Source organism: Tetrao urogallus, assembly GCF_951394365.1.
Source record: "Tetrao urogallus genome assembly, chromosome: 2".
Taxonomy (NCBI): Eukaryota; Metazoa; Chordata; class Aves; order Galliformes; family Phasianidae; genus Tetrao; species Tetrao urogallus.
In genome coordinates, this window is record NC_136814.1 from 75,359,769 (window position 1) to 75,386,999 (window position 27,231).

Below are 27,231 nucleotides of genomic sequence, written 5' to 3' on the forward strand. Positions count from 1 at the left end.
AAGATGGGAAAGTCAGCACTGAAGATATGGGACAGGCAAGGAGCTGAAAAAGCCTCTGCATGGAAAATCATTCTGACTCAGTTCCTGTCAAGTCAGCTATCGTCCATTGTAAATATTTATTACCGTACTGAAAATGAGATTGAGGGAAACAGGGCAAAAGAGACTGTCTCAGTGCTGTCTGCTTATCCTCCAGGTGCACCAAGGGAGCGGTGCATTCCGTGTGAACAAATTTTACTACTAATGTAGTTCTCCTTGGGTGTATTTTTTTGCTTAAATCCCAATTCACACGTCACTGTTATGTGTATGAATCAGGTAACTAAAATGGCAATACCAGTATTAATACTATAGTGACTGTTAATTGGGTACATTCTTCTCTGCATTTGCACTGCTTTATCTCCTAATTATGTATCATTTTTGTAGCATTAAGGAAGTCACTTATATGCAAATAAATATGGAGAAGATACTTGCAAGTCTCAACATTCACTCCTCCAGTCTGGCACCATCAGCCTCGCACCCTTCTTCACTTCCTTTCCCCCCATAACTTACAGATCGATACTCACTCCACAAAATGCAGGTCAAAATTTAAGAACTCAAATCCCGTATTTTTCCCAAATATGTGAAAATGGGACAGAATGGGCTTCCTCACTTCCAATCATCTGCATGTAGAAGGATCAAAGTGTGTATTTTCAGTGGTGAGTGGAGACAGGACAAGGGGAAACGGCCGGAAACTGCAGCATAGCAAATGTGTGCAAGAACTTCTTTACAGTGAGGTGACGGAGCACTGGAACAGGCTGCCCAGGGAGGTGGTGGAGTCTCCTTCTCTGGAGATGTTCAAGACCTGCCTGGATGCCGACCTGTGCGATCTGGTGCAGGGAACCTGCTTTGGCAGGGGGGTTGGACTCGATGATCTCTGGAGGTCCCTTCCAACCCCTACAATTCTGTGATTCTGTGATTTAAAAAGCTTACAGAAAAGCTACAGAAGACCATTTTTTGTGGCATTTCTAATCATTTAGTTAAGTTCATGCAAACATACAAGACTCACGCGTTAATGGCTAGCATCCTGTGTAGCCCTTCTTTCAAGACTAATTCTAATGACCCATCACCTCCTACTTAAAAAGAAAAAATGTTCTACAGGATACACAGAGCATCTGATGGCTCTGAGTATTCAATTTACCTAGAAATTCTTTCACCAACCAAAAGGCAAGCCCTCTCCTTACCTGCATGCTTTTGGATCAGCACTAGGCCCTTGCTGCAGGCTCCCAGAGGGCAATACATTTTAAAGGCTTTCTAATGCTTTTCTATAGCTCACTTCCCCTCTCATGAAGGAGGCAGTTAACCAAAGTCCAGCCAAATTTAGCATACAGCCAATTACAAAACAGGACAGGAGAAAAATCAGAGGTTCAGAAGAAAGGATTTAGATGGAGATACAGAGAAATTCCATAGTGATTCTGCTGTCTGTAGTCTGTCACCTTTTTGCTATCTTCAATATTTTTTGTCCCAGAACTAACTCCCAGAGTAGCAAAGCAGATACCATTCACATGTCCTTTCTTCCTTGGCACAACTGAATCCACCTTGGCCAGAAGGGGGTTAGCAAGGAGGTGTCTCAACTTCTTGGGTTCCCTTGAAGAGAGTGTAAATATGAGGAGCTGAATGGGAAAAAAATGAACCACATCAATAGCAAGGGTTTGAGGTAGAAACAGGCCCTGGACTGGTACGCAGCACCCACCACACATTCTGGTGTGCCAGAAGTGTCGGATACAGACATAGCTGGGGAAGCACTGGGTAAGGCCTCAGTGCTGGAACAGGCAAGTACCCACCCGCACAGCTTGCTCAAAGCAAAGTGAAGCCGGAAGGTTTATGTGGGCCCACCTCCTGCGCTAAGGAAATGTCACAACTACCTGCCTCCAGCCACTCCCACAGGGCACCATCTGATAATGATCTTCATCAGATATTCTCACCTTAAAATTACTTTTACTTGCAACCCTGTAATGATCAACTTTCAAAAGATCAAAAGTCCAACGTTTTCTTTTCACACAATGCATTAAGTACTCCACTTTAAATAATCCCTGTTTTCACTTAGTGAAAGCGAAGAGGAAAATGAGTTGAACCACGTGAATTTCCCAGGCATTTACCAGTCTAGACATACTATAGAGATCACAGACAAAAATCAATTTTATGTTTGTATGTATCTTAATTACAATTTATTTGTACAGCCATGGTATTTTATAATGGAACTTATACTGGATTAAAAGGCACAAGAGAGACTTAGCCATGATTTTAACAGACAGAGGAAAAATAGTTTTCAGCCTTGAGAAGTTCTGTGGCTGATTAGCTTATTTCCTTCCTTATGTCATCAGTCCCACTTGGAAGTTTTTCTCCTCGTATATCTGGACCCCTCACTGTCAACCACTTCATAGAGATCCTTTTTATTCTCTACTGTTGCATGCAAATAACCAAGGTAGGCCACGCAGAGGGTAATTGCTACGAGTCCAAACGCCATCACAGGTTTGTTCTGACAAAAAAAACCAAAAACAACAGTATGCGTTTTTAGTCAAAATATTTTTTCATCCATCACAAACATTACGTTCTTCAATCTTAGCTTACAAAGTGAAGAGTGAACTATTGCGATATCAGAACTCACCACTGCCTTCCTTTAGACTGACCTAAATGAGTTTGATAAACAGCAAGAAGGAGACATGATTTTCTGGAAGCAAAAACAATTCTCTCTAAGAAGGAGGCCTCTGTCTTTTGCAGGTTGCAAATGCTCCTTGAGCATGAATATCTGGCCACAGCCAAATATTGCAGGTTACTACTACAAGTTTCAAACAAATTATCTGGATATTCCGCTGAAACAATGTGCTCTGCTCCTGCCAAGTGGCATTCATTGTATTTCCCTAAAAGAGATCACTTATCATCACCACAAAAGCCACCTTTATTATGTCCACAAGGTTTCATCTTGTCTTACTGACACCACTGGATTCTGCAAGTGTAAGTAAAGGCAGAGTATCATCAACTTAATTATAAAAGCAAATGCTGTAGGCAAAGAATATTGGCCAATACATTTAAAATACACTGCTATCCTCTTAAAAGCCTTTTTAAAGTACTCTGCCACGTCACCATCTTTCATTATATTTAAAAAAAAAACCAAAACACTCCATATAAGAAATAGTTAAATATTGCCTCTTTTTATAATACTTTTATATTAACTTTTGAGGTATTTTTATAATGCTTTCTGAGTGTTAGGCTTGCATTTTATGATTTGGACCATTTCAAATATGAAAGAGAACTCCTATTACTTAACCTGTCAAATTACAAGTGATCACAAATTTCTCTCTGGAAGTGACTTGGTACAAAATAACCAGTCAATGTAATTGTCTGATTTCAGTGAAATGCAAGTTGTAATAAACGATGTTAAGCTCTGGGCTCGTGACAACCAGAGTAGAAAAAAAGCAAAAATATTTTTTGTTACGTTACAGGGTTTGCGTAACAAGAAACTGTAAGATAATGCACACCGAATTGCAATTGTTGTTTTAAAGTTTCTCTCAGCAAGAGCTTCTTACGGGTTTAATGAAAAGCTCCGGGTTCACAGCTCGGAACAGAGTGGTTGTCCGGGCAGCCCTCAGTCCTGGATTTCTCTCTTTGGGCGTTTCATTTTCATTCGGAGTTTTGCTAGAAGACATTTCAACTGATGATGAATACTTCCTAAAAACAGAATTAAGTATATATATATATGAAATGAACTAAAAGAAGCACATTCACAGAACATGCACTCAGCTTGTCTTCCAGCTCAGCCTTCAATTAGTGCATGCACTACCGACTGACCTGGCTGTTACCTCCAGCCAAAGCACACTGACTTGCAATCAAATCTGATTAACTTTCACATTTTGCATCCTAAAACACACTGTTCAAGGTGCTCATATTGCAAATGTCTTTCCACTTGTAACAGGCCTATATTTTTATTTATGTATTTTTATTTTTTAGGATAATGCTTTCGCTGCCTACAGACCACTACCTGAAAAAGCACTGCCACACGAAGCAGTCAGTACGCATTCTTTTTATCTTTTTTAACCTTACACATGACGGACCGGCCTTCGTCCCTCAGTGGTGCGGTCACCACCACCACCCGAAGGCTCCAGTCTCATTTTCACACACAAGGGCACAAGGGATGACGAAGGACAGCTGAGCTACGGCGAGAAGCTGTAAGGCAGCCCAGCAGGCACAGGGCGCTGAGGCCGCCTCGCCCCGCAACCCACAGGGATGTCGCACACGGGAGAGGCCTTTCGGCTGCGGCAGGCTTCCGAGAGGAAACCCCGCAAGGAGCGAGGCCCGGGAGCGCCGCCTCAGCTGCTCCCTCACAGCGGAGAGCGACCGTTAGCGCTCCCAACCAACGGACGCCGCTCCGCACCCGCTCTCCCTCCTCTGCCCCCTCCCCCGCCGCTACTCACCCCGCGCTCTTGACGGGGCCTGACCCCTGGGGGAGGGGAAAGAGGAGGGGCGGGGCGGACCTCAGCGATGGCGCCCCCTCGTGGCCGGAGGCCGCCCGGAGCGGGGGGAGGGGGGGATGAAGAGGGGAGGGCCGGGACGCCATCTGCTCGTCGCCGAGCTATTGTTGTGGCGGCATATGCTGCACAGCTGATTCCGCGTACCATTGAGTAGGGGAAAAAAGATACTTCTGAGTGTGGGTTGCTGCTTTCATTTGTTTGGGTGCTTGTGTAATTGAAAGTAGTTATACCCAGGTTTAGTGCACGACACATCTGCATTTGTCCCCCGAGTCACTGACGCCTTCCACGCGGGGACGGGAAGAGCTTACATCGCCGCCCTGAGCAGCGTCCTCCCTCCTCGGCACCTCTTCCCAACCGTTCGTGTCATTCGCCGACCGCAGCCACGCGGATAAAGCTTTTGCCGCAGGGCCAGCCTGCGTGACAGTGACATTTTCCAGGTGGTGGTAGGATGGGTTTATACCAGAAAATGCCTGCTTGAGAATGCAGCCACTTTGCTGCAGGAAGGTGGTAAACGCTGTTAGGCTGCTGATCGCTCGCCACGATGCAGATCAGTGAAGAAAAGCTGGGGCTGCGCGCTGTTTCCAGTTCTGCTTCCCGACTGTGGGAAGTGCCCTGCTTTACCCTCTGTGACGATACTCTGTTGGTGTCTGAGCCAAAAGGATGTTGAAAATCTCAGTCCATCAGTGCTTATAAAGTTGTCCAGAATTTTTTCATGGATGGCGTTCTATAAAGGATAGAACTGTAAACATCTTCGGTATCCCGGAGTCTTTACAAGTCAGCCCTCATCTTATTATCCGAGTATCTCTCCTGAAAAGTAAACACACACACACGCACAGACCTTCCTTTTCGAAGCCTAGGGCTGTAACCGAGCTTTATTTTCCTTTTAAACGAATTCCTCTGGGATTCCGCATTCAGTATCGCGCTGCACGCTGTGACCATTCAGAACCTAATAGCAGCTCCTGCTTCTCGTGGGACTCACGTCCCCTCGCCGTTTCGAGCCGCCGAAGAGTCTCGGCGGAGAACAGAACAGATCTGACAGCGTAACCCGCAGACGCGGTTGGCATGCAACAGCCAACCTAATGCAGCGCCGGGAGCAGCGGCGTGCCGCCGCATCTTTGCTGATTCACCTCACAGCTCCCGCTTATTTCAAGCGCCGCACAAAGGGAGGGCTTTGAGCTGTCTTCAGAATGAGGATAGGACGCCTCGAGCTACCGATAAGCTTATCCTCATTTTAGACGCACACGGTTACAGATCGCAAAAGGAAATCTTTTTTTGCACGCGGAGCAGAATGGCCGTGTTGAGGAAATAAATGCAGAAGAAATAAACAGGTCTCCAGCGAGGCAGAGGTGCCGCTGAGAGCTGTCTGTGTGTTTGCTGCTCGGCTCGTGAAGGTCTCAAGAGTCCTTCTGCCACTTTGCAGCTGCTAGCACTCATTCGCATCCTCTCGTTGAAAGAGGGCAGTTTTCAGACAACGGCACTTGTCAGGAACCTACTGCTGATGAACCGAAGTAGTTTTAAGGCAGTAAATGTGTTAGAAACGAAAATCTGTTAAAGTAAATCTTTTGTGTTTCATAGCATTGTGTACATGCCTTTTAAAATGATGGTTAACAGCTTTGTCTTGAAAAGACAGAAAAATCACCCAGCCGTGCTTTGCAGCCCAGATTAAAGCAGTTGTTATTCTGCAAATACTGATCAAGCTTAATTTTTTAAAAATTATTATTTTTGTCTGAGTCCATTGTGGAAGAGAAAATATACCTTGGCAATACTTTCATTAATGAGTGTGCAAACTGTTTCCGGTTGAGAACACAATGATACAAAAACATGGAGCATCCCCTTTGGAAGGCAAAAGCCAGTTTCTCCTGTAAAGAAAGAGCAGAGAAGTGTCTGCAGCACTGGGTTTTCCCTATTGTCCACTGCTTGCTCTGCTATAGGCACCTTTCATTTTGGAGTCAGGGAGCACAGCTCCTGGGAAGACTCCAGAGGTAGGAACTTGAGAGGTCTGACAGAAAGAATGCGTGGTGAGGGGCTCTGGCTGTGCGGCCCGTGAGCTCTTCAGACTTCCTACACTTTACTTGTCTCTTACAAACACCACCACATGCCAAAATGCAGCAGGAAGAGCCAGTGCCTAATATTTGGTTATGAGGTTGGATAGAGATACAACTGGGAGGGAAGAAATGAAGTAAAGAAAAACAGTTTTGACATTTAACCAGTTTGATAATAACTATGCAGTTCTAATAGGACAAATGGGCTGCTGGGGATTTTTTCAGGTTTTTTACCCCCACTTTTTTTTTACCCCCACTATTTTTTTTACCCTCTACAATTCTATTGGAATTGTAGAATCACAGAACCACAGAATATCCCAAGTTGGAAAGGATGCACAAGGATCATAGAGTCCAACTCCCTACTCTACGCAGGACCATCAAAACTCAAACCCTGTGTCTGAGAGTGTTGGCCAAATGCTCCTTGAACTCCATTAGCTTGGGGCTGTGCCCACTGCCTTGGGCAGCCTGTGCCATGCCCATTTCCCTCTGCTGAGGAACTTTTCCCTAGCCCCCACCTGACCTTCCCCTGACGCAGTGAATTCGGGCTTTCTGTTCCTATTAGTAATGTGACTGAGAAATGTAGCCGCATGCCAGATAAAAATGGCCAAATAGAACAGATCAAAGAACTGACACTTGTTAAGATGCACTAGGACAGGACATACACATCTATTCAATTGCTTAGTCATTAAAATAAAACTGTGGGCTTTCTGTCAAAGAGCAGGCTTGCTGGCATTCAAGGTTCTTAGGACATCTCTATGACTTCTGAAATGCAACCACAATTCTATACAGCAATTAGAAGTTTTTCACATGGACAGAATTAAAAATAAATAAATGTAGACAGAACACTAACAAGAGCACCCAGTATTTTCCAAAGGCCTCTTTTTGCTATTTTGGTGCAGCAGTAAAGTTAATAATTGAAGAGCATGAGTTTGATGAGACAAAAGCTGGTAATTACGGAGCATCTGAAATGGGAAGCTAGCTGGATTCTTCAGTGAATTCGTGCAGGAATCACATACGAAAGGCAAGCTCTGCATGGATGGATATGCAGCATGTGCGTGTGTTCACACAGGACTGGCACAGTCATGCTACTTCTTGCCTTGCGGGCACTGGGCCTGCCCCTGTCTCATAGGCATTGCTGGTCACTGCCCACAGCTGTGCCAAGGTGAAAGCACAGGGTGTGCAGCTTGTGCTTTTAGTGGTTATTGATGTATTGTCAGTGGTACGGACGAACACTCCGAGGATGCAGATAAAGCCTTGTGACTTAAAAAAAATGCATTAGTTTCCTCGTTTCTTTCCGATGATACCAGGCATGTTCGGGTTCTGGTTTGAATGGTGTGCCAGAAGGGATGATCAGGTTTCATCATTTAGTTTAAATTACCTAGGTGAGCAGTTTCCATTTTCAGGGCTTCAAGCAGCAACTCCCTTTCTTGGAAATGAACTGCTGATTGCTAATGCAACTAGAAAACGGGGGGGGGGGGGGGGAGGGGGGTCAGCTGTAATCACTCACTGCTACACTGGTAAGTTAGAGTTTCTTGTCATAAAATACAAATGAGAGGTTGTTTTCCAATGTTAGGCTTGATAACAGCCTCATGGAAACCTCCCATCTGCCAGAACAAAACAGACATAATCCTGCTCTCGTCGTCTTTCTGATAACTACCAAAGAGGTACGAACTTCAGAGTAGCCACTGATTACTGACTTTGTTTCTACTGCTTGTTCAGGTGGAAATCTTTTGATTTTGTCAGTTCATTTTTATAAGACTTGTCAAAAACCTTAGAATAGTAGCCTGAATGAAGCTGTGACACTTATTATGGCTGAAGATCATTTGCTGCAGAGGGAGTTTTTGTCTGCATGGGAGAGCATGGCAGAGATGAGAGATCTATTTGGCATGAAGTTGATAGAAAATGCTGCCACAGTTGTGTTGGTTGCATACAGACACCACAATTTTCTTAAGTCATTTTAGATTCCCCCGAGATTAATTTTTTAAAATTATATAATTTAACAAAATAACAAAGAAAACAGTAAACTGTGTCTGCCCTCTCTCAAAAAACATTCATCTGCAGTGGAGGACAGACCACAGCAATTAGCAGCTGGCAAAGCATCACACCCAGCGGCTGTTAAGTGGTGTTTGTGGTTTTCCCAAATACAAAACAAGCTTCTACTAGCTGTAAAAAAGAACACCAAGCATGCCTAAGGTTATGAACTGACTGAAGATGTAGTATGTATGTGATATTTTCTAAGACATTGATGTTCGGCTGCTAAGGGACTGAAGCCCAGAAAGGAAAGGGATTTGTCCCAAGCCACGCGAACTCAGGTGTAATCCCAAACCAGCCAGACGAACCATCTCCTGTCTAGTCTTCTTTTTTCTAGTGAGAGGCTAAAATAAATAAATAAGATATGGAAGATGAAGGCAATGGACTGGGCTTTTCTTAGCTCTGGACCTGGTGTCCTGGGTGATGTGGAATAAACATCACCTCATGGACATCTCCTCCTCCACAGCATGGATTTCCCTGCCCAGGCTAATGGTGTTTTCAGGGGAAGGCTCCATGTCTCATTATGTGTTAATGAAGAGTTCACAACAATGAAATTCAATGCAAAGAGTCTATAGATCACTCTTCGTTGATCAGTGGGAGAAAAGCAAGCTGTAGTCAGTAACTTTACATGTGTTGTCCAGGGGCCTCCACTTCCAATGGAAGCATCTAATGATGAACTGGGTTGGGAAGCCTGAGCTTGCATCAGTCCGAGGAGCATAAGGTCTTCTTCACTGCAACAAGCACAGTCCAAGCAAGTGTGAACAGACAGCAGAGCAACAGGGCTGTCTTTGTCAGAGCTTATCAGAATTATACGCCTTATCCAGCTTGTTTGCAAACAGCCTTAAAAAGCAATACGTAGCAATACAACACACCCCTTTCTGCATTTTATAAGAATCAATTTATGTGAACAAAGTTAATTTTTCTGACCTCTCTGCATTCACTTGTTGACTCTTGCATAAGGGCCTGGAAATCCACTCGCAATGGCACTCTGACTGTTGTCCAGAAGCAAAGGCACTGCAAGGTGAATGACTTCTGGCAGCAGTTCAGCTCCTACTGCCAGTGCTTAAGTGAGAACTGGTGTGTGTCCAGCTCGGTGAGGTAACTTTGAATGGAGCTAGACCATGCCTTTGTGTTCCTAGGGGGTCTCTTGCTGCCTCTTCTTCTGCAGGACAGCATTGGGATAGAAGTGTTTTGCTAGGGTGGCAGTGGAGCTTCCATAAACTTAAGAACAAGCTGGACAAAAATCTGTCAGGGAGAGCTGTCAGCATGACGAAGCATTCTTATGGTCAGAGAATGAAGTAAATCTGTGCTTCTCAGCCTGTGGACTTAAGACTGCTGCTAGATAGGAGGGACGCTGTGGGAATTCCATGAAACAAGCACAAAGAATCAGCAAACAAAATAAGGGGAAAATGCAATTACAAAATGAAGATTTAACGTTAAGTTTAATTATTTGTTTATTTACAGAACCCTTTTGCCTACGTTTTTTTTTTTTTTTTTTTCTTTTCTCAAAACACGGAGCTGATCTTTGGTGTTTTAAAAGAAAAGAGATCATGCTTTTATTAAGTTATATATGCATATACGTATATACATATATATATTTTTGTATAAAAGCTAGAAATGCTGACCTCTCAAGATTGCTACCAACTGTGCTTTTTTATGATCTTGTGCTTTCCTCTGTGATTCTCTGTTCCTGTTCTCTGCCTTATTTGATACTGCTTATGGATTTTTCCCTCTCCAGAAAAGAAAAGGTTAAGTATAATAAGAGAAGTATAAGAAAAACCCTTGATTAGCAATGTTTGTATCAGAAAAAGTGATTTTCCATCTCAGCCTGCAAGTCTAGTTCTGTTTCCCTGTGCAGAAGCCACAGACCCACAGTTCCCAGGCACACATTCTTCCTGCTCTTTCTCACCCTTCCATCTCTATTTCCAGTAACAGCACTTTTGTCCTATAATTTGCCTCCTTGCTCTGAGCTGTCTAGTCCCTTTGTGCCCATAACTCTGTACGCTTTCCCCACTTCTTCTGAGTAGGGTTTGTTTTTTCTTTCTTACATTTTTCTTACCTATTTTCCCCATTTTCCTCTGTGCAAAGACAGGTTTTCTGCTTTTAAAGTAATTAAATTAGCAGAGCTGATTGAAATCTAGAGGGATGCATTATTCCATGCACATTACCCAACCTTCTGTAGACCTCACTGAAGGACAGATATAATTATTCTCTATGTTCAACAACGATGGAGTTAACTCATATTTGATGTGTTCAGCAACAGTGGCATTAGTTAAATGCTTTACCCATTAAGTTTCATTCCATGCCCCCAGAGTTGATGGAGCATTCAGATTGCTCAGCAGAGTGTGTATGTAGGGTTCAGGGAGCAACGCAAGTCACTTCTATAACTGAGGGGAACACGGAGTGCCAAAGTGGTGTCTCACCACAGGATGTGTGTTGGTGGCACAGTGTGTTCAAGTCACATCCAGGGGAAAAGTGATTCATGAGAGGAGGAGGAAGAGGGCCATTACCTGTGCTAGTCCCAGGCTCATGGTAGAATAACAACACTATGAAACAAGCTCCATGGCCCCTGAGGCTTGCAGATGGAGATCGTTCTAGGTTTCACAGCATTGAGCCAAATATATTTAAGAGCATACAACTGATAGAATATCAGCCAACTGATATTCCTCTAGCTCTTTTTACCTGCAGCATAAAGGAGTGGTTGTGGAACAATTTCTGAGAACACCTTTTGTCAACATCCTTCCCAGGGCAAATCAGGGATACATTCATTCCTATGGCCTACCTCAGCTCTGATGGTATCGATCCTGGAGCAAATAACCTTGTTTTATAGGAGAACCCTGGCCATAGGCAGAGGTCATTATGAGCAGTGAGCTCAAGGGACTGCAAAAGCAGTTTCCCATCTGTGCTGAGCTTGGTAATGCAGTGGCCTGATTACTGCTGGTACTCAGACTCATTCACCAGTACCAACTGCTGCTACAACAGGTATAATTTCTCTCTTGCTAAGCAGATCCTGCAGATCAGTAGATCAGATAAGGACATTAAGATCAAACATATGGATCTGAAAACTCCTCAAATTTCCAACCTCACATTTCCCACCTGTTCTGTCCCCTGGGAACAGACGTACTTTTCACTCTTACAAATAAAAGAGCTTGGTGTCCTCCAGGATCCACATCGAACTGGGAGGTGGGGCTGGATGGGAAGGTAAGAATGCATTTGCTTACAGGGCCATCTTAGGTCCTCATTTGCCTTTGAGGAGTCTGGCTGCCAATGGCACCTTGAGAAAACCTTCACCAAAAAGCACCTTGGGAAGGTTTGTGTGGAAAAGAGATTGTAAAAAAAAAAAAAAAAAAAAAAAAAAGTTTGGAATAAAGTTTAAAGCATTTCTTAGATGATAAATCCAGTGAAACAGTATAGAACTTCAAAGTACCACATCTTGTGAAATGTAAAGTCAGACCATGTCCTAATATTGTTGACAGCCATATTTCCAAAACCACCGAGAAGTTGATTTTCCTCTATTTTCTGGTGGCAACTTCATGCCTGTGCGTTGTATTGTATTTAAGTGAACTGAGTTGTCTCACTTGCCAATGCTCCATGAAGTGTCCCCCTGAAGAGGTACATCAAAAAATTTCAAGGTTCAGCAAGTGTTGGCCACAAATAGGGAATCATTGGTCACAAGAGAGCAGCAGCTGTAGAGGCAACCCACAACAGCTCCCTGTCCCTGCTGCTCAATGTACAGGAGGGAAATGAAAAACGCACCCCACTGACCTGCAAGGTCAGAGAACATCTTCCTGTTACACGCTCTGCTCTCATCAGTCCTTTACAGTTACCAAGGAAGAACTGTCCCTCTGTTAGCTCCCTCCCCCCCATTACTTGAGCAGATAATTCATGATGTATGTCATATTCAGCATTATCTAGATCCATTCATGTTGAAACAAAAGGTGTAGAGGCATGAAAATTCCATGAAGTTTTAATATATACACATATGTTTATGATAAATCAGATGGAAACAATTGTTCAAACAGCTGCATTTGGAAATTACACAGAATTGCTTTGGTACAAGCAAAAAGAGGCTTTTTGTATCCAGAGCTGGAAGAACCTGGAATGAAGACACCGAACAGTAAAGGGATTGACAGCATTTGCCAGGTAGGTAGATCTGATATGTGTTGAGACAGTGACCAGAAGGGCTGGCACACCACAGCCACTCCAAGTGAGCTGGATAGTCCCAGACCCATTGCAGCAGCCTAATATGAAACATTTCAAAAGACAAAAACCAGTAAGAGGCAAATAGACCTCACCAAGCCCGTGGTGATGCAGAGCAGCTCACGTAGCTATTTGTGGAATACCTCTTGTATTAACAACGTAAACATCTCCTGAACGCTATGCATTGCTGCTCTTCATTACGGGTGCAACACAGGCTAACAGGAAGGGGACAGACATTTGTATTCTGCTGAACTTAAAGCTCTGAGATATCAGAAACCAATGCCTAGAAAGACTTACTTCAGGGAAATATTCTCCTTCCTTTGCTGTGATCAAAGAACCAATGTCGGTGCTGAATCTGAGGAAAACACACTCTTTAGAGAAAGGGCTGCCTGCAAAGAGCAGAACTGCCTGAATGCTGAATTGATTTCATTGCCTGTGCCAGGATAGAAGAGGAGAAAATGGTACCAAAAGCATGTTAACTGTTTTTTCTTCCCCAGTACCCCAGCTGAGGTTTGTCCCAAAGCATTACAATTACAAGTACTGGGGTGGCAGTTACGGAATTAACTTTGAAAAAAAATATTGACTGTGATTTTCAAGCTGGTGTGAGTTAGCTTCTTTTTGTCTTTTTTTCTGTCCTTTATTTCTACAATAAATTTGATTGTATAAGAAACAGAAATACCCATCTGCTGCTGCACTTAATGACAGCAGCCTCCAATACCAGCTTGTGGCCAGTTAGTGTAACATCTCACACGGTGCTGCACCAGTGTGTGTGTGGAGACAATGAGCTTTACAAAACTCCCAGTATTTGCTGTTAAAGCTGCACACGCACACAGAATGGTTTGGGATAGAAATGCAACTAGAAGCCTTCACAGCTACTACACAAAACCCATCAAGAACTGCATGAAGGAAAACTATTGCCCATCGGTTCTGTGTCAGTTTTGGTAAGTAAGAAAATGAGCATTAACTTGTTCCTTTCGTACCCTAACACATTTTTTCTTAAGACAATGGCAACACTATCAAGATTTAAAAAGTGCTTCCATAAGGACTATTTTGTAATTGCTGAAGACAGATCTGAAGACAGCAGCACATCAATGAAAAAGTAGTTTTGGAATATTTAAGCAAGGTTTTATTTCTCACTAATTCCTATCCTAAAATGTTCTGAATTCCTATCCTGAACAGTCCTGAAATGATAATTTCCCATATCATCATTTCCCATATTGAAGGACATTCCGGTTTCGATTCAGCCAGTACTTCATGTGGAAAATATCCCAGGAAAGTATTCTGGACCATCTCCGTGAGCCCTGACTCACTGGCAGCCAACAGCCAGGTGGTTTTACATCATTAGCTGCATTGCTAATCATTATCTGCATTTAGCAGAGCTAACAAAAAGGAAACAAGCATCACAGATGGCAGCTGTGCTAGATTTTACTTAACGAGAAAACAGAAACCCTTTCTCTTTGTCCAGCACTTGCTCTCAGCCTGGTTCTTCCCAGCCTTTTCTCACCTGTATGCTCCTTCCTCCTCCAGCCCACATCACTCACCCCTCCACCTCCAAAGTCATTCATGCTTCCATTTTTGGCTCATGTTGAGTTTGTAGACCTCAAGTCCTAAACTAAAAGTCAACGGGCTTTTTAAAATGTATTCAACTTCTACATCACCTGTACAGACAAAATGCCAAAATTTTCAATTCAAATGCTCTATTTTTTCATTTTTGAAGGCTAAAAGTACTGCTTCCTTAAACACACAGTAACTGCTACAAAGCTGACCTGAGCCCTCACTGTAATGGAAAAATACCATAATCACTCAGTGCCACATTCATACAAAAATATTTACCTCATGCGTATTTTAAAACATCTCTGCAAACATTAAAAAGATCCAAAGCTTATGTAAATCCTACTGTCCTTTAAAACCCAGGTAATCTCACCTTCTGAGAGATGAAGTTGGAAAAAAACGTCATGGAAGATAAGTACTTCCCTGTCTGCAGATGGCTTTCCCCTCGCCCCTCACCTCCTGTACCCTGTCACCCCTCCATGCTGAGGCTCCAGCCAGAGCCAAACTGGGCCCAGCAGAGGGGAAGCAGGAGCTGCAAGGCCCAGGTAATGGGGAGAGACAGGGAGGCAGGAAGAATGTGGGAAGAGAGAGGGGGACGGCCTGGATGATGCTGGGGTACCCCATGGGTTGAGGAGGTGCCACCATCCCGAGTCCCATCCTCTGGGCAGGAGTGGGGTGAGGGCCTGCAGTTGTCAGCACAGCACGTAGGAGGGTATCACTCATCGCTCGTAGTGAAATACCCAAATGCAAGTACCAAAGAAATGCATCTCATCAAGAACTTTTGCAGGTGGCTTCACCAAACTACAACACCTTCTGCGCTCCGTGAGATCTTAAAGTGAATCCTCCCTTCAGCCCTTTATTTAAACCTCACTTGTTCTAAAGGAAAAATACCACACTGGTTTACCTGTTGAACAGGCCATCGGTATCCATCTAACAGGGAACGTGCCATGAGGGGCAATGACTGTACTGGTTCTAAACAGTGTGGATTGATTGGGATGACAGTAATATTAAAAATTTCATTCTCAGAAATTCAGATTCTGATCAGAATTAGAACTTATGTCCTGGATGTGTATGGCACTACATTTTATTTTTTTTAAATGGCATCCTACTGTAACATTATGTGCCTAAACAGTTTTATGCTATTCTCAGTCTAAAAAGGGCAAATCCTGCAGTAACTAAGTGGGACAGTTTCCAGAAACTGTTTCCAACTGTTTCTGTTGGATGCACTGATTTAAGTAACACAAAAAGTGATGAACTGGTATTCCAAAAATGAACAATCAAGGGGTCTGTGGGCATCCCCTTACCCTCAGGTACATCTGAGGACAGCAGATCTCCAGAGCAGCTCCCAAGGCGGTCCCCTCACTAGGACATGGCACCATGCAGTTATGATCTCTCCTAGAGAAAATATCCAGATTCCCACCTGTGCAGCCTATTGTAAGAAACCTTGTTGAGCAGGGAGGTAGGACTCAATGATCTCCTGAGGTCCTTTCCAACCCCTGCAATTTTATGAAAACACAGCATCTGTTCTGCTTTTATCATTTTCAGATTGTACCTTTGATTTGCTAACCTGGCAGCGTTTGGTCACTCAACAGGGATGAAGTTTACATGAGCAAATGGACTCTGTTCAGAAGGAAGCAAATGCTTTGTAAAAAGGCATACAACTTAGCACCAAAGAGCAAAAGAAGCCCTATTTCCAAGGCTGAAACGCTGCTGCCTTCTTGCTTTTTCATACAAGATCATCGCTCTCAAAACCAGTCCCTTTGTTCTGCTGCAAAAGCCTGCCCTCTGAATTGATCTTCAAGTCAACTGTCAAAGATTCCAGGTGAATGGTTTAAAAACAATCAATCAGGTGAAGCATTTAATGCAAAGCTTTACATGGCAAGACAAGTTTATAGAAAAAAAAATGCAAGCCAGTCTCTCCGAAGATAAAGACTATTTTATATTACTGAAGGTAGGTCACATCCAGTATGAGAATAATCCAAGAGAAATTTTTGGTACCGCACAATCCAGCTGGCTTGTCCCGTCTGAGCCGCGCGCAATCACATACCAACAACAATACCACAGATTCCTAGATACCGACAGCTCCCATCATCACATTTGCTCTTTTGGTTACTCAACAAACCGGACACCCGCCGTGTCAGTTAGCAGCATACAGAGGAAGCGCCCCGAACCCGAGTGCTACCGCTCCGGGGGCTCCTTCCAGTGTGGAAAAGACAGAGGTGGCACAAGCGGTGCCAAACACAGTCAGCAAGGGGCAAAGGAGTGCAGGGAGAGCCCGTGCCATCGAGAGAGCACAACCACCGAGCGTATCCGTAAGATCACAATCTCACTTCCCTTTCAGAAAGTGCCTTTGTTTATTCAGTTTTTGACGGTAAGGACTCACGCGTTTTATAGATAGATACCAAACTGGTATTATCAAAATAAACCATCTGTTTTATAAACCCACTATTTACAGAAACGGTTTCTGAAGGTTTGTTTTTGGATTTTTTTGATTTTTTAACAAAAATTAAACTATACACCAATCTAAGTTACAGAAACAAAAATAACCTTTATAAGATCACATGTATAAAACAAGAAATGAAATGTGATTTTATTTAAGGCAATACTGGGCTACTTCACAAATCACCACCTCAAATATATACACTGCTCCACACTACTAATTTTCTATCACATTCACAATGGATTCTTTAATACCAAATATTGTTTTAAATCTCCAATGTAGCAAACTATTTTATTCACATTTCCATTTTTTTTATTATGGAATCATAAATGCTTTGTATCCAATTAAAAGCCATGAAAAAATGTAGTTATAAGAAAACTATTATATTTATGAGTTAACTACATGTGAGTATCATTCGTAGATACTGCATGTTAAAATGTACAAAAATGAGTGTGTCAGTACGTTGGATCTATGAAGTGTGATCTTATCCAGCTCCTCTCCTGTAAATAAATGCTTTACGCAAAATAAACTGGATATGGGAGACTTAACTAGTTTTAGTTCAAAAGGTCTTAATTTAAAATGATTAAAGGACAGTTTTAAAAACTTGATCACTTAGTTACAATTAAAATTCTGAATATAAATGTGTCATTTAATAGTTTAGACTTACAGACTGCTGGTGGCAGCAAATGATTTACAATAATAAATATATACAAAAAAAAAAAATGTATCTACAAATAAAGAGTACTGTTGTACATGAGCAGTGACCTGGTGAAAGATACCAATCACAGACAATTCACAAAGATTTAGTTCATGGAAAGGACAATTTGATAGAAAGTTGAGGTTTTGATCAAGTATTTACAAAGCTGAAGCAATTATTCTGTTCTTCAAGTCCCATAGGGATAAAAACAACTGAAAATTAACATGACAAATGTCATGTTTTTCTCTAGATTAAACCACCTCAAAATAAAAGAGCTCGACAGTTACTAGCATGCGTGATGGCTTCCTATTGAAAATAAACTTTATTACAGGTAATGGTTACACACATTAGGGTTTCAGTTTTGATTGCCCTTCTCATTACCCTTTCTTTCTTTTGCAGCTGTAACTTCTGGATCATTTTCCCAGTGTTCATCAAGTCTTCTCAAACTGACGGTAGGTCTCATTTCCTGAAGTTGCTTCAACGCACGCTCAGTGCAGTCTTTAAAAGTCTTGTCTAAAACTATCTTTACATTATCACAGCTGTGAAGCTGTGATGGATTGGCAAACTGTACAAAGGTTTCAGCTGCAGAAGATGACCAAGTGACATTATTACTTGTTGCTAAGGAGGTCTTCTCGTTAGATTTTCGTGTGTTTGAATGAGATCCTTTTTTGGTTCCGCTGCTGTGGTGGTCTCTTTCAGTGCTTTTCTTTTGCTTCACAGCAGACTCTTCAAGGAATTTCAGGAATGAAACTTCAAAACCCATAGGCTTAAATGAACTCCAGTCAAAAGCTGCAGGCTGCTCTTCAGCTGTCTGAATAGCAACTGCAGTCTCTTCCTCCCTGTGCAGGTTACTCACTTCAGCAGGCAGCACTTCCTCTGCTTTCTCAGTTCTTCTTCTCTTATTCTGAGAGACGTTTTTTTCTTTGTTTGCTCTTTTTAAGTTGTTTGATTTTTGCTTCTCTGAGGGGCAGGAGTTGGTCTCCTGCGAGTCATTATTTACACTGGAAGATATTTTTGCTTGATTTTCAGCACTTGAACAATCCTCGTTAATCAGTTTAGTAATGAAGAGTTCTGTCAGTTCATCCACTTCGTCCTTCTCACCTTTCTCAGTTTCTTTTTGTGGTAATGTTGATGTGCTTGAATCATTATTGCTTGGTAACAAACTTGGTTCTGTTCCTTCCACATCAATTTTTTGGTCAGTCTCCTCCTGCTCACAAGGTATTTCCTTTACTTCTGGCACAGAGTGCTGTTTAGATACAATGAGAAGATTTCTGTGTTGTGAAGTAAAGGCCTTGGACAATTTGTGGCATTTGTAATGTCTTATGATGTTACTTTCGCTTGTAACTACAGAAGAACATCCTTTTATCATACACGGATACTGAGTTACAAATCTGCTTGTACATTCGGATAATGCCTCATTTCTAGCTTTTATAGAAAACACGTGCTTTCCGCGTTTCAGTGAATAAGCCTTATTTTCCTGAATTTGCATTGGTTTTGCATTTTTGTTTTCCAAGTTAACGTTTTTCTTTCGTTTTGTTTTCTCCGACAGCCTGCTGCTTTCCTTTCCCGATTTGTTTTTCAGTCCTCTCTGTTTGGACTTCACTGGTTTCTCCTGGTTTGCTTTGCTTGAAATGTTTTCCTGACCTGGTGTCAGCCTTCTGGGTCTTATTAGATGATCTTTATGCCTGTCATTATGTTTATTAAAAATATGCCTCAGGAGGTTAGATCTAGTAGCATAAATGCGGTCACAGCCCTCACAATCACACTTGAATACACCATCATCTTCTACCTTGTTTGGCCTTATCTTAACACCGTGCTCTGTCTCCAGATGCGTAACGTAGTTGAAGTACACTGTAAATGAAGATTTACATTGAGACTGATCACAAGAAAATCTTCCTGCCTCTGGAGCTGGTTTCATGTTTCTGATTTGCTCAGGGGTCATGTTATGAAGTTTCATGTAATGCTGTATCAAGCTAGGAACCTCCTGGAATATTCGGGAGCAGTCACTCATCTCACACCTGAATTCTCTGATGGTGGGTTTAGTTTCAGTCTCGTCACGTTCCTCCTTACCTGGCTCACTCTCCTCCTCCACTTCAGCAGAGAAGGCTGGGAGGTCTGATTTGTGCACAGCTTGATAATGAAGAATTAGATTTTGTTGAATTGTAAACGCTGCGAAGCAGCCCTGATGGACGCATCGATATGGTCTGTAAGGACTGTATCTGGTTGGAAACTCCAGAGGTTTTGTTACGGGCTTCCGACGTTTTCTCTCATCTTTTTCTTTCCTGTGCCTCCTAACTTTGCGTACTTTTGCCTCTGGATTACCAAAAGCGTCTGCGTTATGCTGCTCCAATGGAACGGAAACCACCTGGGGAGGTGTTTCCAGTTTTTCAGGAATATTTTTCTCAGGTAGTAACTTTTCCAAGACATTCACAGGCTCTAGAGCTTCCTTTATCTGACCTTCTTTGTCCAACGGAGCTGCAGTTTTGTTTTCTGTTATTAGTGTCTGCAAATTTATTTCAACAGGTTGCGAAGTTGTGTTTACAATTTCATTTTGAGACCTTCTGCCATAAGGCCTTTTAATTTTTAATTTTACCATCTCTTCTGTTGTAAAATGATGTACAAGCTGGCAGTGTGCTCGGAGATTAGAGTTTCGCGTAAATGTCTTTGGACAGCTAGCAACAACACACTTGAATGGGGCGTACTTCAGCTGATGTTTCTTAATTTCCAGTATCATTTCTGCAGTGTACTGGTGAACCTTGCCATAGTGTTTAAACAACGCATCTTTTGTCATTGCACTATAGTTGCAACCTTGATTCTGACACACAAAAGGCTTATTAACTTTGTCACTAAAGTGAATAATCGTTTCTGAAGATACCTGGACGAGGGGCTTGTTTTCAGTTGGTACAACAGGAACTGCTGGTGCTAGAGTATCTGCTGGGGCACAGTGGCAAACACTCTCAGAGATCTGAATGGATGAATCATTTTCAAGTTTCAGTTTTTGTAAGCCCTCCAAAATTTCCAGTATTTGATTATCAACTTTTTGAGATGTTTCAGACTGAGTAGGGTTACTCTTTGCAGCAGTGACATTCCCTGAATGCACTGCAAACTGTGTGTGAGTGGGTAACAGCACACTACTTGAAGAATTTCCTGAAGAAGTTTGTGCGGTATTTACTTGCAAGTTCTGTTCCGAAGCAGTGCCAGTATCCTGAATCTCAGTTTTCACCTCAAGCATCTGTGAATTCATGGCACTTTTAATTATTTCAAGGGTTTTTTCAAAGTTCTGAATAACACTGTCTTCTGAAATCTGCTCCTCTGAATTGGCCTGCACACAAGAATTTGTAGCCATCATCTGGGAATCCCCATTTTCAGCTTTCACCATTAATGTACGAGTCTCAAGGTTTGCTTTGAAGTTCTCTTTGACACTGGCCACGAATAACTGATTGTCAGCATTACTGAGTTTCTGTGTGAGACCTTCCGCCACTGCTTGGGAATCACAATGTGCTACCAAGTTGGACTGAAAATTATCTCCCTGTGTTTGCATGTTTCCTTCAGAGCTTTTGGCTAGAAGACCCGTTGTTATATTATTTACTGCTACTTTCTGTGCTATGTTTGGTGCAACTAAGGGTGTAGTTGCTTTTCTCTTCCTCTTTGAAGCACTGGTTCCCTTCTTATTTGAGTTATTTGATACTGAATTATTAGGAGTACTTATAACTGAAACTCGTGAAGCGTTCCCTGCAAAGGTTTGTGCTGCTGCAGCAGCATTAGAAAATGAGCTAGAGCATAGGCCATTCTCAATTGTCTTCAGCATTAAATCATCTGTTGCAAAAACAGGCAAACTCTTGCACTCGTTTACTGAAGGAATTTTGGTATTGAGGGTCCTGTTTTGGTCTGTTAGCAGAGTACTTGGGTTGCAGACTGTCTGCAACAGAGGTGACATGGTTGAATTGGGAAGAACAGTTGCATTTATTTGAGTTGTACCAGTGACGCAACTTGTTGTAACGATATGTGGAAGTACGTCCGTGGTATCAAAGGTACTTGAAATGCCTGCGGTTTCCAAAGCTTGTTTTATAATTTGATTTCCTTCCTCATTTCCACTGGTATTAAAGTTAGGCACGTTGGCCCTTGGGAACATGGTCTGCAGTAAGGCCGTAGAACGATTTTCAGATGCAAGCAATTGCAGAAATGCTGGATCCTTAAAACACAATTCTGGATTGAAAGTAGGCTCCTGGGGTTGCTGCAAGCTTAATGAATTTGAGGAAAGAATCATACTAGCAAGCAAAGACTGTCCATTAGCTTGCAGAGCTTCTGCAGAAATTTCTGATCCTTCAAGAGGCTTACAATATGACCTCTTAGATAAGTGACCACCAAGTGATCGAGGATTAGTAAAAACTCTGAAACACCTGCTACAGATAAATTTACCATCTCTAATTATTGCTGGCCACTTTGCCCGCTTGTTATGTTTTGGCTTCCTTTCTTTTCCATTTGGACCCCGGCCACGGTCCTTTTTCATCTTTTCTGGAGTTGGAAGTTGAGAACTGGTTTCACTGAAGTTGTTTTCATTATTCACTCGTGAAGGAAACAACTGATCAATAGTTTCCTCTTTTGGGAAAGCAGAACTGCTATTTCCTTCTAGTTGTGACGAAAAGTTGTTCGTGTTGTTTTCCAGTTGTGAGAAGACTGAGCTTGGGGCGTTCTCTGATGGCGAAGGAAAAAGAGACATTGGACCATTCTCTGCAGGCAAAGGAAGAAAAGGATCTGAACTGCCATCAATATTCAGAGGCATAACTCTTTTTGCCAGATCTTCCAACTGGGAAGGCAAGGTTACACCAGACAGATTTTCCATTTGTGAACATAAAACACTTTCAGGCTCACTTTTAATACGAGTAGACAAACTTGGATTTATAACACTTTCCACTACAGGCAACACAGGATTGGTCATATTTTCTAAGTGAGTTGGGAAAAGTGTAGTTGAGAGGTGTTGCGCTTGACTGGAACAGGTAGGATTCAAATTAGTTTTGTTCTGTGCAGTAAAAGCAGCACCGTTAGGATTGCCCACTTGAGATGGCATCAGACAGACAATCTTTTCATCGTTTTCAACGTTTTGTAAATTGCTGGATTTTCGTGGTTTCTTATTCTTACGTTGCATTTTAAATGTAGCATATTGATCGGGGTGCGCTGCCTTCATGTGTTTGCCAATGCTCTGTGATGAGTTGTATGTTCGAGTACACCCCTCAACCTGGCAACTAAATTTCTGAACTGGTGCTGCTGGTGACACAGTTGGAACTAAGGAATTATTTATGCTAGGCTGTGATGGAATAAATGTAATACTTTCTAAAGTTTTTAAAGGTAGGTTATATAGATTAGCTGCAGCTTTAATACTGTCTTCAATTTCAAGTTTGGAAATGGGAACACTGTTTCGGTATCCTGCCTGATTCTGCATGCTAAGCGTGTTTACAATGTTTACTTGCCCTTCTAAGCTTTTGGATTCAAGGGCTTCTGGTTTTAGTGTATTCGAACTCACAGATATATTTTGAACATTCTGAGACTGATTGAGACAATTCTCTTCCTTTCTTTCTTGGAAAACTGGAAGACAAGAATCAACTGTTGAGCACAATTGCTGGGCTCCAGATTTAGTGGGATCTACTTTACTGGTAGTAGCAGCCAATTTACCTCTCCTTACAAAGTTGTCTCGGATCTTCTGGTTAACTGCAAGCATCTTAACACTGCTCACTGGAATTGCTACTTCCGTCTTCACTGAACCTGCAGCAGCCTCTTCTGGAGCAGCATTAGGCAAGGAATCACTTTGCTGCAGTGTATTTGGGGATGTATTGGCACTTTCACTCCCTACCGGTTCTGCTTTGATTTCATTCCAGACATAGTTTTCTCCTTCAGTAAAACTACTTTGGTTGTCAGCTGGAGCAGATGCTGATTCCTCTTTAACAGCAACTCCATCAGTACTTTCATTAGCTTTAGAAGGTTGACTAAGATCAGACTGATTCGCCTGGCCTTCAGGCTGTTGCACTTTTTCAGGCTGCTTGTTGTGTTCTTCAATATGCTTTTCCAGTTCGTTCTGAGAACGGTACACTTTTCCACAGCCTGTGAATTTACAGGTATAGGTATTATAGTGTTGTGCTTCGTGATCATACAGTAAATAGGCTTCAGAAAACACTCTCCCACATTTAGGAAACATACACTTTGCTCTGAAGACTTGATGCTCCTTCCTGTGAGTTAGCAGCTCAGCATAACTGTTAAAACCAGCCTTGCATTTCATCTGTATGCAGATATAAGGCTTGCTGCCACAGTGCATTTGTAAATGATCATTCAGATGAGTAACACTTACAAAATGTCGTCTACAGTACTGACAAATCACTTTTTTGCTTTGCATTTCTAGAAAACGTTTAGCTTCTTCATTATCCTTATGCCCCTTTGCATGTGCTATTAGATTTTTAAAATACTTAAAGCCTTTTTTACAAAACGTTACAGGGCAAGTGAATTCATTAACAGGTAGTGGCTTTTGAACTGGCACTATCTCTGGTACATATGGTTTATCTTTATCATCATTGTCATCATCAGAGCCATCATTATCATTAAATACAATGAAGTCTGTTGAATAGAGACTGTTCTTCTTAATGGGTCGCTGCTCCTGTTTGGATACAGAATTGGTTTTCTGATTCTCGTTGGTAGTTGCTATTTTAGGAGGTCTTCCCAATCTTCTCAGCGGTTTCATAGCTGCCAGTCTCTCTTTGCTGGATTTTTTAACATGCAAAGTTACGTGGGGAACAAAGTTTTCTTTAGAATTAAAATTTTGGGCACAAATAGGACAACTGTAAATTCCATCTTTGTAATGTTTTTGAGCATGCCTAACTATTCTGTGACCTAGAAATTCCTTGTCACATAACACACAGTACTGCATATAAGCTTGCCAGTTCCGGAATCTAGCTGATATGAATCCTCTCTCTCTGAGTTTTTTAATTTCTCTCTTTTTCTGCTTTTCATCTCTGATACCTTTAAGAAGGCTTGTAGCTTCATCAAAACTGCCAGCAAACCCATTCATGGAGGTTTCTTTAGTCTCTTCTTGGCAATCCTCAACCTTCTCATACACTTCACTATCGTTGAGTTCATCTATCGATGACACAATGGAAGCTTCCTCTCCCATCAGTGCCAGACACTGACGCTTTAGAGTTTTCCAGTCCCAGAATTCTGGATCAAAAGGCCACTGAGTTTTCAGTACAAGTAAGAGCTCACAGCGCAATGAATTTGGTATTGGAAGATTCTCTTCATCGTACTTTTGATCAGGCTGATTATAGAGCATTTCAACAGCATAGTATGCATCCACAGTGGGTTCAAGAAGAAATTCACTCAACTGACAAGCACGTTTAACCTCCAAGTCATCTGGAAGCAAACAGGAGATAGTCTTGCAAATAGATATCTTGACATCTGCATTTTCACTGGATTCCAAGCGCAAGGCTTTCACACACAGTTCAATGCAGGTTGCAAGTCCAGCACCATCAATCTGTAAAGCAAGATTAATCTTAGTAAATCAGCTCTAAATAAAAATAAATAATAATTAAAAAATCATATTCATTTTTTCATAAAAAACAAACATCCTAAGTATCAGGAAAATACATTTGGATCTAATAATATACTCCTTTAGAAGCATAACCTTTAAATGCTAGGCTAAGTTACATGATCTGTCTTCATGCTACTAGAAACTGAAAGCTTAGACACAATTAAAATACATATTAAATGTACATTCTGCCATATTTGTGACTTTCAGCTTGTATGAAAGAGGATTTCAGTTTGTTTTACAGCAGTACTGGGACTTTCCCATAAATTAACAAGTGCCAGTCACATTTATTTAAAATAAACTTCTATGGAGCACTAAGTTAACACTAAGTAGAAATAAACGTAGTGCTACAGCTACAATAAGAGAAGTACATGATTATAAAAAAGCTATATAATTTGGAAATCCCTTAAGGCATAAGGGTTTGCTTCTAGTTTTGAAGACTATTCCACTTCAAAATCAACTGATTATAATTGAACACGAAGGTTCATTCCAACTGCAAATAATAAATGGAACTAAATATTCCATCATTTCAGTGTTTCAAAAGTCATGTGTACACCCATTTCTCATTTACACCCTCCAGAAAAGTAAATCATGTTAATGTTCATGTTACAGATCCTTTTGCTGCCAAGGATGCATAGAGAGGCCACTATATACATGAAAATAAAGTCAAGTGCACTTATGAATGCACAGATCTACTACTTCTATGGTTTCAAATTTCTGCCGCCAGTGAAACAGCCTACAGTTCACTAAGGAAAAATCAGTACGGCATGGAGCAGACTGCTTTTAATATTGTCCCCTACCACTCCAATTTAGTTCAGGCCTTCAGAAAAAATCGTGATTAGCCTACGATAAGCCAGGCCAGAACGATGGAAAAGGAAAAAAAGAAATTAGAATACAAAGAATCACAGAAATCTCACCCAACTAAAAGCTTTTGGAAGAGCTAAACTTGGCTATAAACATTAAATAGTGCAACTGCTGATAGAAAACTAGGAAAATTACATGAAACTGAGACATGTAAACTGAGATGTGTATCTAAGTCCACAAAAGGCAAGTACTTCATTTATCAAAACAAACTGCATTCTTTGTGGCAGATTGAAATGTTTTCGGTTGTTCTTTTTTTTTCCCCTCCTCCTTTATTTCCATAATACTCTTATACACTAATATAGAGCCTTTAGTTCCTCCAGTCATCCATAAGATGACATCTTCCACAATATCTGAAATATGGAAAATAATAAAGAGGAATATTAATACCTGGCAACAGGAAATACCTTATTTGGTAAATACAAACAATAGCAGAAAGCTGTAACTTCACCTTTACAATGCTGTGGCATTTCAATCTTTTCTTTTTTTTTTTAACTCATTTTTTTTTCTCTCAAATGACCAGAGTGTGACAATGATTTAAAATGAATCAACTTGCAGTTCACCTATACAAAGAGGTTGTTATCATTTCCTAAAACCAATTATGATTGTCCCTAAAAGACTGGCTATCTAAGCAGCTTTCATACCTTCCTACTTATAGCTCCATTTAAATTGCATTAAAATATTCTTTCAGGAATATCCTTACCTCTGAGTTAATTACTTTGATCAGGAAGAAAATGTGATAAACAGTCTTAGTTAACACAGAAAGTTGACGACATCTCTCTAGATACACTTGAATAGAAGGCTCTACCCTTTGCTGCAGTTTACTCCAGAAAAGAGTCAGTTCCCTAGAACAAAAGAACAACGTTTCAAGGCCAGCAACACAATCTTTCATCTGATCACAAGAAATGCAGAGTTGAGAAGTTTCCATTTTGTCTTTGGGAAAATGAAAATAGGAATTTACTCACATCTTATAGCTTTTATTAGTATACCCACATTATTAATAACCAATTTTAAAAGCCACCACAGTGACTCAATTCCAAAAGAAAAGATCTGAATAAAGCAGTAATGCCACAAATTACATAATTTGTGGGCTCGTTATGTGGTTTTGAAAAATTTTACACTTCTGCATTGTCAGTAATTATTAATAGCTATAGGAAGATCACTTTTTTCTGTGGTACATAAATTTTTCTTGAGCTGCTTTATGAATACAAATTTAACTTGCTTTAGCAAGAAATTAGGTCCCAAACCCAAACAGTAGTGGTAGTTAACTCACTACTTCATCTCTGATACTAAAAGTTTCCTAAATAAGAGGTTCTCCTTAGGTACAAACAGCCAAGGGT

General features: G+C 41.5%; 2 protein-coding genes across 2 annotated transcripts in view; both read right to left on the reverse strand.

Moving 5' to 3' along the window:
• Positions 1-2,353: 2,353 nt before the first annotated feature.
• SMIM8 (small integral membrane protein 8) lies at positions 2,354-3,680 on the reverse strand (the record flags this gene model as incomplete). Its single annotated transcript, XM_079532879.1, has 2 exons — positions 2,354-2,512; positions 3,561-3,680. The coding sequence occupies 2 exons, from the start codon at positions 3,678-3,680 to the stop codon at positions 2,354-2,356; spliced, it is 279 nt and encodes a 92-aa protein (XP_079389005.1).
• A 14,138-nt stretch (positions 3,681-17,818) lies between these two features.
• The window catches only part of ZNF292 (zinc finger protein 292), a gene marked incomplete at both ends in the record, with an annotated part of 54,405 nt that continues 44,992 nt past the window's right edge, over positions 17,819-27,231 (reverse strand). The window contains 2 exons of the mRNA XM_079532754.1: positions 17,819-24,976; positions 26,595-26,736. Coding sequence (XP_079388880.1) covers positions 17,819-24,976; positions 26,595-26,736 — 7,300 coding nt within the window. The remainder of the gene's footprint in view (positions 24,977-26,594; positions 26,737-27,231) is intronic.